Below are 12,437 nucleotides of genomic sequence, written 5' to 3'. Positions count from 1 at the left end.
GATTTTTCCACGGATGGTTGGGGGGGATAGTTCAGGTGGTAATAGAAATGGCGAGCGAGCGGCAGATGAAGCTTCGCTCACTCGCCTGCTGGTCCGAGGCCCAGGGATTGGGGACCCCTGCTTTAACAAGCCCCCCAGATGATTCTAATGGAGGCCAAAGTTTAGGAACTTCTTGCTTATTAGGGCATCTGCTACAGGTTGCAAGCCGAAATCATTTGGGGAACTTTTTGAAAAAAGAGGTGCCCAGGCCCCTTTAAAAGGCCAGATAAATCAGGGATGGGATCAAAATACCTGTGTTTTAGAAGCTCCCTATGTGACTTAATATGCAGCTAAACACTGATGTGGGGACTCCCCTGGTGGCGCAGTGGTTAAGAATCTGCCTGCCAATGCAGGGGACATGGGTTCAAGCCCTGGTCCGGGAAGATCCCACATGGCACGGAGCAACTAAGCCCGTGTGCCACAACTACTGAGCCTGTGCTCTAGAGCCCGTGAGCCACAACTACCAAGCCTGTGTGTCACAACTACTGAAGCCTGTGCGCCTACAGCCCGTGCTCCGCAACAAGAGAAGCCACCGCAATGAGAAGCCCATGCACTGCAACGAAGAGTAGCCCCCGCTCACCGCAACTAGAGAAAGCCTGCGTGCAGCAACAAAGACCCAACGCAGCCAAAAAAAAAAAAAAAAAAAAAAAACACGAAAAAGAAACACTAATGTGCAAGGATATTACTTATGGATACTTGGCCAAATTTCTACCTGAAACAAAGAAGATTTAAGCGTTTTCCAAGAGTTGAGTAAAAAGGATGCTAGGCTTTGGAGTCAAATGTAACCTGGGTTGACATCTTTGCCCTACCACACAGTGGCCCCAGGCAAGTTATTTAACTGTCATTAAACAAGGATAATTAATGTATATTACCTTGAGTCAATATGATGATTAAACTCTAGAATGTGTAAAGGACTTTGTGCATGGCCTAGCACATAGCACGTACCCAACAAGTGATCTGTAGATACTATCCCCACCGGTGGACCAGTGGAGCACACTGCAAGTCAAGACAACCTGAGGGCCGAGCTATACCCCGAGTAGCTATTTGTAATTGCCCAACTGGGGACAGAGATCTGTGGTAAAACACTGAAAGACAAAGAAGCAGGAGTGAAAGAAAGTGAAAGAAAATCTTTTATTTTTAAAAAAAAAAAAAAAAAAAAGAAAGAAAGAAAAAGTGGGCTCTGGGAAGAACAGAGTTAGTCCATTCGGGCCTTCAGTGTCCTCGTGGTGATTTTGTCCTTCTCACTGCAGAGGGAGAAAGTCACAGAACATCTACACCCATTCTAGACTGCAGAACAAACTAGAACAGCTGTCCTAACTCTGGGGTTAACTGTTTTGCCCATGTTAACACTAATGTTAGCTTGTTTTCCTGGCCTGTGGTGAGGAAGGGGAGAATGGAGAAATTTCCATAAGTGGAGCCATCAAGAGTTGGGATGATTCAGGGCTGGAGTGTGAAGCGCTCCAAAGCAGGGAAGGAGCTCCCCAGGCCTAGAGAACAAGTAACTTAGGAAGGAGGTGTGAGGTGTTTCACTCCAGGGAAGGGAAAAGATCGTTGGGGTGGTAAATTCTCTGTATTAGCCCCAACGGTAATTAAGCAGGTTTTTCACGGTAATTAAGCAGGTTACCCCATAACAAAAGGGTCCAAATGCTTGTTCTGGGAGGTTCCCAAGGAAAGCTGTTGGGAGGATACCAGGTTCCTGGTGACAGCCCCAAACAAGTAAGAGGGAAAGAGGGTGGCAGTAAGGCACCTGGCTGGGGGGTTGGAAAACATTCCCAGGGCTCAGTACACCACACAGTTGTGGGTTCCATGCTGGTGTGAGCTGGGAGAGGAGAGGAGCCACCCAGGATTTATTCTGACCAATCTGCAGTAGCTCTGCTGTGGCTCATCCCCACAAAGGTCCCTGAGACTTTGGGGACGGTGTTCAGGAAGGAAAGGAATGGCTATTGTGAGCAAGGGGAGGAGACTCGGGGACATGGAGCCTCACCAGACAGAGGCCAGGGGAATCTGGGTAGGCTCCCACCTTAGCTGCCACCCTTAGGAAGCATGGATTTCTGCTCTCCCGGGCCTGCTGCAAGTGCCTTTCTTATTTCACACCTGACTATGGGGCTGGGAAGATGGGGTGTTTGTGCAGGAGGGGAGAGGCACGTGTCTGCAAAGCTTCTAGACTTCTCCCAATGCACACTTACATGATGTGGACAATGACTCCCATGCCTGACACTGCATCCCTGTCCACGGCATTCAGCATGGCTTGTGAGATGGTTTCAAACAGGTGTTCTGGATCCTGCCGACAGAGCAGAAACCTTTCAATCCCCAGAGCCTTGGCCCCTCACTTGGTCTGGCCCCTTAACTCTCTCTTCTCTAGGCTCAAGGTGCCCAGCTCTGGCCCCTCCCGTGTCTGGAGTGAGGGATGGTTCCCTGGATGCGAGAAGCCCCCCTCAGCTCCTCAGAAGGCAACAAGGTTACATAAGATACAGTTCAAGCCCTGCACTTCCTCCGCTAACCAGCAGTGTGACCTTGAGCAAGTCAATGTCCCTTCGCTAAGCCTCAATTCCTCTTCTGTAAAAGGGGGGGAAGAATCCCCGTGGCTCCTATGTGCTTTACCAGCTATCTCATGGACTCTCCTCCTGGGTGGCTCAGAGGTATTGCACAACTCAACCTGTCCAACCATGAACCCATTTCCCCCCAAACCTGTTGCATCCACTACATCCTCTATCTTGGTTGGCTTAGCTAGAAAACCCAAGTGTCCTCAGCATCTCCACCTCCCTCACTTCTGTTTTAAGTGACCAAGTACTCTAGACTCTGGCTGCCCCGCTGCCCGACTGCGCTCAGGACCTCAGCGCTGCACCAACCTGCAGGCCTCTGATTCCTCGGGTCTCTTACTGCCTTTGACACCATGTCAAAAGAAAAAGTTCCAATGAGGTATCACCTCTCACCAGTTAGAATGAGCATCATCAGAAAATCTACAAACAGCAAATGTTGGAGAGGGTGTGGAGAAAAGGGAACCCTCTTGCACTGTTGGTGGGAATGTAAATTGATTACAGCCACTATGGAGAACAGTATGGAGGTTCCTTAGAAGACTAAAAACAGAACTACCATACTCCCCAGCTATCCCACTACTGGGCATGTACCCAAAGAAAACCATAATTCAAAAATACACATGTACCCCAGTGTTCACTGCAGCACTATTTACAATAGCCAGGTAGGTCATGGAAGCAACCTAAATGCCCATCGACAGATGAATGGATAAAGAAGATGTGGTACATATATACAATGGAATATTACTCGGCCATAAAAAGGAATGAAACGGTCATTTGTAGAGACGTGGATGGATCTAGAGACTGTCATACAGAGTGGAGTCAGAAAGAGAAAAACAAATATCGTATAATAATGCATATATGTGAAACCTAGAAAAATGGTACAGATGAACCAGTTTGCAGGGCAGAAATTGAGACCCAGATGCAGAGAACTAACGTATGGACACCAAGGGGGGAAAGTGGCGGGGGTGGGGGTGGCGGTGGGATGAACTGGGAGATTGGGATTGACATGTATACACTAATATGTATAAAATGGATAACTAATAAGAACCTGCTGTATAAAAAATAAAATTCAAAAATTCAAAAAACAAAAAAAAGATCCAACTGCTTGGTGTGGCATCCAAGGCATTTCCAAGTCTCCTCCTGATTTCATTGTCCTCCTTCCTCTCGCCCCACATTCTGCCCACACTCCAGCAGCCACAGCAGCCTCTCTCCAGTCACTAAACACACTGGGCCCCTCCTGTACTTCTGACCTTGGCACAGGCTGCTCCTTCTGCCAGCCAGGCCCTTTCTTTCCTCCTCCTCCTGGCAAACTTCATTTCAACGGGTATTTGTGGGTCTGTCTTGTTTCATTAGACCGCACTAAGCCCTTGAAGACTGACTATCTGGTTTCCCTGGTGCCTGGCACAGCTGGCACAACAGCCGACCCTGTCAGGTACTGTTCCGATCTTCCCAGGTGATTTCCTCACACCACCACTCATAAGATAGATTCTCTTATTATCCCCATTTTACAGCTAAGGAAGTGGAGGCACAGAGAAGTGACTTACCCAGAACATAACTAATGAGATGGTAGGTGGCTCTGGGTTTCCAACCCAGACAACCTGACTCCACAGCCCATTCTTCTGAGCCGCCCCTAAGCCTACACCTTGTTAAATGTGTGTTCAATGAATGCACATGAGAACCCTGTAAACCCAACGTGGGGAATTATTTGTTGTTGTAGCAAATATCTGACTGAGGTCTCTTCATGGAAGGTGCTCTCCCTGGGAGCCAAGGCCCCGGCAGATGGGAGTTTCTGGACACCCTTCCAAGGCTCAGCAGCTGTGGCTTTCTCTCCTACCTGCACCATTCTTCCCATTACCTGCCAGGTAAACACATTTTCCCCTGATGGCCAAGGGGTGGGCACCTCAGAACCCAGCCCCGCTCCATGCCACCAACTCACCATGTTGGGCTCCCAGAGGGACTCGCACATCCCGTACATTTGTTCAGTGCAGGTACCACTGACGACAAAATCATCAGTCACCATGGGGCAGCCGATAAGGTCTAGAGAGCAAATGAAGGGCTTAAAGGTCTTCGGGTCCAATCCAGCAATGACCGGCTCAGTGTAGTAGGGCCCAAACCTGTGGGGGCCAGGAGCAGAGAGAGAAAGTGGAGCTCAAGAACATTCACTTTCCTGTTCAGGCCTGTTCAGACCAGGCCCTGGCCCAGACCCAGGGAGGAAAGTGGAGGGCCCGTTTGGGACAATCCCCTTTCCCCCTCTCCTGGCATCTAGCAATGCTCTAAGACTTTTTCTTCTTTTCTCTGACACTTAACCTTCATAGCCTCCTCACCCCGACCCTCTCTTCCTCTTCCTTTCTTTGGGAATTCTGTTGTTGTTGTTTTTGTAACCTACTCTCCCTATCCTCATCCAGGTCCTATCACCATTCAATCTTCTATTTATATACCTATACCTTTACTCCTTTCAAAAAAGGATTTGAAGCAGTTTGTAGAAAAAACACTGAAAAATAAAACCAAACCGCTAAAACATGATGCCATTTGCAGCAACATGGATGGACCTAGAGATTATCATACTAAGTGAAGTAAGTCAGAAAAAGAAAGACAAATAGCATATGATATCACTTATGTGGAATCTAAAATATGACACAAATGAACTTATTTATGAAACGGAAACAGACTCACAGACACAGAAAACAAACTTATAGTTACCAAAGGGGAAAGGGAGTGGGGAGGGATAAATTAAGAGTTTGGGATTAGCAGATACACACTACTATATATGAAACAGATAAACAAGGCCCTACTATATAGCACAGAGAACTATATTCAATATCCTGTAATAAACCATAATGGAAAAGAATATGAAAAACAATATGTATATATATGTATAACTGAATCACTTTGCTGTACCAGAAACTAACATTGTAAATCAACTATACTTCAATTAATTAAAAAAAAAAAGTTCTTCCTATGCACCAACTAAAGAAAAAACCAACCCCAAAATCAAGAGTACACGATACTCAGATGAAACACAAAGTTTTGTTCTGAGTCTCCCAGCAGACAAAGCAAAGAAGGATACTCAGTGAGCTGGGTTATTTTCATTGTTTGCCATTAGGAAATAACAGCTTATCAGAAACTTGTTCTAGACCCTGAGCTTTGAGAAGAATCAATCTTAGGGATAGTCAGATAGAAAACAGAAAATACTCAGAAAGTAATGGCCACTATCCTCAATAGAAACAGTAAGGAAACAGACATTTTCCATGTCTTATATCAGCTCAGAAATTTCTATGGGCATGATCTTAACTTACAACTCTGTAAAAAATAATTCTAAATAAGAAAATAACAATTTTAAGGTGGAGGAAGAGGTTGGAGTAGCGTGCTTTGATCTGGCATTTCTCAAACAGATCCCTAGGTATCAAATTTCTCTAACAAATCTTAAATTTTGTATTTTCCTCTCAATAAACTGAAAACAAAGTTAATATAAGAATGTCCTGTATTATCTGGGTAACCTTAAAACTAAATACAACATGGCTTAGGGCCTGTGTTTGTACTTCCAGTCATGTCGATGTCACGGTACCACCTAAAGGTCAGTGTTTACTTTTTACTGGCAGTGTTGCACAGAGGTGCTTGGATGGATTCTCTGGGGTCTATGAGAAGTTATTTACTTTAAAAAGGGTCTGGGCTTCCCTGCGGGCTCAGTGGTTGAGAGTCCACCTGCCGATGCAGGGGACACGGGTTCAGGCCCCGGTCCGGGAAGATCCCACATGCCGCAGAGCGGCTGGGCCCCTGAGCCATGGCCGCTGAGCCTGCGCATCCAGAGCCTGTGCTCTGCAACGGCAGAGGCCACAGCAGTGGGAGGCCAGCGTACCGCGGCGGGGGGGGGTGGGAAGGGTCCGTACATAGCTCAATTTTGCAAATCACTGCATTAGCCTATCCTGCTGGAAAATCAATGATTTCAGTTGGGCTTGTAGAGAAAACTCCTGGTTACAGCAGCTAAGAATCTAGCATTTTCCAGGTCAGCCTCAATGTCCTGTATTTTTATTATGAGTAAACATGAGTCATTAAATATATACCTAAATGTGAGTTAACCTGTACAACTTCGTAAGACTTCCTCCCTATATCTGAAGCTAATATAATATTGTAAATCACTTACACCTAAATTTAAAAAAAAAAAAAAAAAAAAAAGAAAGACCTCTCCCCCCACCCCCATGAACCAGTTTAAAAAAATCTTTTGTTAAGCCTTTCTCAATTTGGGATTTTGATAAACATGGTTACTACATATGGCAGACAATTCACAGCTGAGGATATTAACATAAACCTAAAAAAAAGTAACCATTTGTTTAGTTTATTTTTTAATAGTAAAAAGACAATAATATTGCTCCAGGTATGGAAATGGCAAAAACTTAGTTTTGAAAGCTGAAGAGTACTTTTGCAACTTTTCTATAAAGTCTAAAATTATTTCAAAATAAAAAGTTAAAAAAAAAAAGGAAAGAAAAAAAGCTTAATGGCCATTTTTTTTTTTCTTATTGGAGAATAGTTGCTTTACAATGTTGTGTTAGTTTCTGCTGTACAATGAAATGAATCAGCTATATGTATACATATATCCCCTCCTGTTTGGATTTCCTTCCCATTTAGGTCACCACAGAGCATTAAGTAGAGATCCCTGTGCTATACAGTAGGTTCTCATTAGTTATCTATTTTATACATAGTAGCGTATATATCTCAATCCTAATTTTCCAATTCATCCCACCCCTCCTTTCCCCATTTGGTGTCCATACGTTTGTTCTCTACGTCTTTGTCTCTATTTCTGCCCTACAAATAGGTTCATCTGTACTATTTTTGTAGATTCCACATATATGCTTTAATATACAATATTTCTTTTTCTCTTTCTGACTTACTTCACTCTGTGTGACAGTCTCTAGGTCCATCCACGTCTCTGCAAATGGCACAGTTCCTCCTTATGGCTGAGTAATATTCCATTTTATATATGTACCACATCTTCTTTATCCATGTCCTGGCTATTGTAAATAGCGCCGTAGTGAACACTGGGGTGCATGTAACTTTTGAATTATGGTTTTCTCCACGTATATGCCCAGGAGTGGGATTGCTGGCTCATATGGTAGTTTTATTTTTAGTTTTTTACGGAACCTCCATACTGTTCTCCATAGTGGCTGTTTCAATTTACATTCCCATTTGCCACCCAGTTCTGCCCAGAGGTGGGTGGAGAAAGTACCTACAGCATTCTCCCTTCAATTTCATCCCAGCTTCTGCACTGAATTCTACAGTTAGGGGCCCCTTCTCTTCTCATCATAAAGTACTCAAATGTCAAAAGTTAACATACCCAATTCCTAGGTTCTGTGTATTCCAGAGCATCTAATGACAACAGAATAAGCTCTTGGGTAAGGGTGGCTCCTGGCTGGGAGACGCCAGGGCACACTTTGGTAGCGTTAATTTTGTTTCCTAGGAGCAACGTCACTTGCTGTTTGCCTCCCCTGCCTTCTTCTGAAGTACCCCTTTCTTTCCTATTTGGTTGTTAGGTCCACAGAAAAGACCCCGAAAATAAGGATACTATCCAGCAAATAAGAAATGAGTCAACGAGGAGGAATCTCCTTCCTGGATGCCCCCTCCCTACTACTTGCCCAATCAAAGGTTTCTGCATTCCCCGAGTCCCAGGCTACATTTCTACTCACCGTTTCTCGTACAAGAGGTTGGCCACCATGCTCATGAGAGTGTAAGGCTTGATCTGCCGACCTTCCTTCAGCTCATACAGGTTCAGCCGGAACTTGAGGCGCTGGGCACTGTGGTAAAAGGAGAAAAGTGAGTTAGTAAGTCATTGCTGAATGTCCCCTGGTGTCCGCCTCATGGAGGTCAGGAGGTGCCTAAGGAGACACACAATCCCAGCCCCTGCCAAGAGGCTCCTCCCCACCTGCCAGTGATTTTCTTACCAGAAGTCCAGCCTCATATCTGCTTTTCAGTCTTGTCCAACACTTCTACCCATAAACATGCCACTCTGCTAACCTTTTTTCTCATACTTTTTTTTAGGGTGAGAAAAGCAGAGTTAAGAAGTGGATTCTCCCCCCACTTTTTTGAGGAACAGTTTATACAGTACACTCTGGGCAGGAGTCTGCCTGCAGACATAGTGATGGCAGCTTACAGTAGAAAGAGCAGTGAACTGAGAGAGCTGACCTGGGCTAAGCCTTCATCTTACCACTTAATTTTTCCATCCCTAAGATAGGGACAAAATAAGTCACCTTGTTTTGTGAGATAATGTATAGGTGTTAATAAGCAGCAGCTGCTGCACTAATGGACTGAAAGGTGCCTAAGAAAGTAGGCCACACCTCCTCCCGTCCCATCTCAGAGCCCAGGGACAGGCCCTGCAGGGAACAGACCAGTGACATACATGCTGGAAGCAGAGCAGTGAGTAACAGGACACCAGAACAAAGAGCCTTAGACATGACCTAAGCTTCATCATACAGGTGAGGAAACTGAGGCCCAGCAAAGTTAGCAATGACTGCCCCAAAACTTGCAAACTCGGTGAGAAGAGGCTCCTGAAGAAAAGGAAATAGTGTGAAGGGAACAGCAGTGACTGGAGAGAGGACGGCTGATGGGGGCCTTCATACTGCCAGGAATGCTACGCTATCATTCTCTGATTCCACCAACAATGGAAAAAAAAGGGCTGGCTGGGTTAGATTTCAGGAAGAATTTCCAAAATATATGTTCTTGAGACTTTAGAGAGGTTTAAGGGAAATGAGAGAGAAAATTTTCTGACAAGCTCCCACCCACCTTAGTGAAACTATCCATCTTCTAAGAACAAGGTCCAGGAACTGCTGCTCCTTAGGCCACCTGTGACCACATCGTCCCTCTTGAAACGTTGACCCTCTTTTCCACTGGCCTCTCTTCTTCCCCAACTGCTGAATATACAGTTCAGCTCTGGAGCTGCAGCTTATTTTTTCCCTCCGTATATTTTGTTTCTCCAGAATCTGTTCCCATAGATTTAACAAATCACCAATGCCTATCCAGCCCTGAGATATAATCTCAAGACCCCAACTGCTCAGAAGATGTTTCTACTTGGCTTGCCTTGTCCCTTTAAAATTGGTATCAAAATCAAAGTCATCACCTTTCCCCTAAAACCAGTCTTCCCAATTCCTATAGTTCAGTCAACATGCTCAAAACGAAATCATCTTTAAAACACTTCTGGATTGCCTACATGCCGAGTACTACAATAGATACTAATAACAAATAATAAAAGACACGAACCCCGACTTCAATGGTTAACTCTTTGGCCTTACAATATCCAAGTAGCCACTAAGGTTGGTCAGCAAAAACTCTCAGAAATGCCTTCCTTTCCTTTCCCACCTCACCACCCCATCAGAACCACAACCTTCACACCCGGACCATCACAAGAGCCACCTATTTCATCTCCCAGACTCTCCCTTCTCTCACAGAACCATTGTAAACTAAGTAACTACTCTAGCAGTTAATAGGCACCAGCTCATGATGGGTTAGTTATCTTTCTGTATGCCTGCCTTTTCTCCCAACTAGACCTGAAGTTCTTTAGGGGCTGGCATGGGCTTTGGCCTCAGAGATTGGGATCCTGGGGGTCATTCATTAGTTTACATCTTGGCCAATACACTGTGACCCTCAGTTTCCTCATCTGCAAAATGGGACAACATGGTAATGTGGTTAAGAGGATTAAAGTCCATGGATGTAAGATGCTTTCCACAGTGTCTGACACAGAGTAAATGCTGCTAAGTTGGTTAGGATACCACTCTATCGCTTACGGTGTTCGGCAAAGTCTCAGGTTCACTGATGTTGTTTAGTAGAGGACTAACACCCACGCCACTCAAGCCGCTAAGCAAGAAAGGTCCAAGAAGGAGCCTGGGTGTAGGTGGGGACCCCCGACACTTACACTGTCTGGACGTCGGTGGCGAGCCCGGCCAGGCCGATGTACAGCCGGTCGCCCATGGGAAAGATCTTCTGGAAGTCCGTGGTCACCATCTGGGCCTGGATCCCGAAGCGCCTGTCGGCAGCGATGGCCACACAGTTCTTCCCCTTCATGGCCATGACGGCCCCTCCGTTATAGGACATAATAGACTGAAGCAGACAGAGCGGAAGGGCTCAGCACGAGGGGCCAAACGCGGCCCGGCGCAGCCCCTGATTCGGAGGCTCCTGTACGCATCGTCCTCCACTCTGGAGGCGCCTGGATGCCCTGAACTCCAGCTCTGAGATTAGCGCTGTGAGGCTGCGAGGAGCCCCATTCCCTGCCTCGGTCCTCACCGCGGTCCTCTCCCCCTTCAAACTGGAGCCGCTTCCTTCAATCGACCACCAGGCCTCTCCGCCTCCCAAACTCCCCATGACACCCCTCCCCATCCCTCAATCCCTACTCCGTGTCCCTTCTTGCTCCCCACCTCACCATGATTGCGGCGTATTAAGACCTCCAATAGCCACAATTGCAGCAAACCTGCTATGGGGCTCACTGCGCAACCACTCTCGCTGCTTTCTCTCTATTGGCTGGGAGGCCGACCCTTCCGGGACATTTTGGCTTCCTATTGGCTTTGCATCTCTGTCAGTCATCAGACAGGAGTTTGGTTGAGAAGCCAAAACCAAGGTGAGGAAAGCGCAAAGTGAAAAGTCACTCTCAGTGCGGAAGAGCCCGGCGTCGCGGTGCAAGCTGGTATAGCGGTGGACTCAGTCTCTGGGCGCAGGAGACGCCGGCCGGAACCTGCGCCCACGTGGGCTAGTGAAACCCGAGATAAGGGCCTTTGGCTCCAGTGAAGGGCCACGGGGTTGGTTAAGAGCCCGCTGTGTGGGTCGGGCATATTACTCATGAAGTTTGTTTCATTTATTCATTCCAGAAATCCGTACATCTGTTGTATGCCAGGCACCATGCTAGGCTCTGGACATGCACTGGACTAGAGCTGTGCCTAGTATTTAAGAGGTGCTCGTAAAGTGCGTATTTACTCTTGCGACGGGGGAAGGGCACAGGGAGCGTGTCACGGGTATTCTGCGGCTACAGGGGTTGGGCTGCAAAGGGGACGTTTGGAAGCCGAAGGTGGTTCTGCTTTGGGGGACTCTCAGCAGGTAGACTTCACGTATCCCCAATCTCAGATCACCCTAAAGAGGGACATCACGGGCTTCCCCAACTTTAAGATCCAGAGGAGGCAAGCGACGATTTCCGCCACCCCCGAGCCAATGTAGGGGAGGCGAGCACGTCCCACCTGCTCCCCTCCCCAGATCCGACCCTTCTTTGGGTCTGACTTCGTTACTCCGGTTATGGAATTTCGAGTCCTGCGCTGTCACAGGCTCACTCCCATTGACTCGGCTCACTGCCACATGAGTAGTCATCACGTCTCTGTGGCGCAATCGGTTAGCGCGTTCGGCTGTTAACCGAAAGGTTGGTGGTTCGAGCCCACCCAGGGACGCCTCCTGCTTTTTTTTTTTTCTTTTTTTTCCACCCTGAAAAGGAAAACCTAAAGGCATTATTCTCCCAACCGCTGTAAAGCCAAATTTTGTATTGAAATAGCAGGGACAACACTTTTTCTATAGCTAATCAGACGGTCGTTGTGACTGAAAATTCGTTGTTGTTCCGTTAGTGACAGGATAATGTCTCCAGCTCTTCCCTCCTCCGCCTACCTCCCACCCCGCCCCCAAGCTGGATTGCAGGAAAGGCAAAGACAGGTTTTTCTATCACCATGCAATATGTTTAACGTTGCATTTTTCGTAGGATTAAGGATGAATTTGCAGTGGAGGTTGAACAGTTTTCCATTGTCTGCTTCAATCAATGTTACAATCTCGAAATATTACATTTGGAAAGGAATAAAGTAGTGCGAGAGACAAAGGCAGTGACAAATTGAGGGATGAAGAGAAAGGTGA

The 12,437-nt window shown here is 46.5% G+C and overlaps 1 protein-coding gene and 1 non-coding gene across 2 annotated transcripts; one reads left to right on the top strand and one right to left on the bottom strand.

Annotated features, from left to right (window-relative positions):
- Positions 1 to 1,182: 1,182 nt before the first annotated feature.
- Positions 1,183 to 11,237, bottom strand: PSMB3 (proteasome 20S subunit beta 3). The gene is made up of 6 exons (XM_059046550.2): positions 10,978 to 11,237; positions 10,474 to 10,658; positions 8,255 to 8,362; positions 4,513 to 4,690; positions 2,226 to 2,320; positions 1,183 to 1,283 (listed from the first exon to the last, which is right to left on the bottom strand). The coding sequence occupies exons 1-6, from the start codon at positions 10,978 to 10,980 to the stop codon at positions 1,235 to 1,237; spliced, it is 618 nt and encodes a 205-aa protein (XP_058902533.1). The 5' UTR covers positions 10,981 to 11,237; the 3' UTR covers positions 1,183 to 1,234.
- Positions 11,238 to 11,912: 675 nt separating this feature from the next.
- On the top strand, positions 11,913 to 11,986 carry TRNAN-GUU (transfer RNA asparagine (anticodon GUU)). The gene has a single exon. It is a non-coding gene; the product is annotated as a tRNA-Asn (tRNA).
- Positions 11,987 to 12,437: the final 451 nt, after the last annotated feature.

This window comes from Kogia breviceps, chromosome 19 (assembly GCF_026419965.1).
Source record: "Kogia breviceps isolate mKogBre1 chromosome 19, mKogBre1 haplotype 1, whole genome shotgun sequence".
In the NCBI taxonomy this organism is placed as follows: Eukaryota; Metazoa; Chordata; class Mammalia; order Artiodactyla; family Physeteridae; genus Kogia; species Kogia breviceps.
The sequence above is the reverse complement of the archived record's forward strand: the minus strand, read 5'-3'. Positions and strand labels throughout refer to the sequence as shown.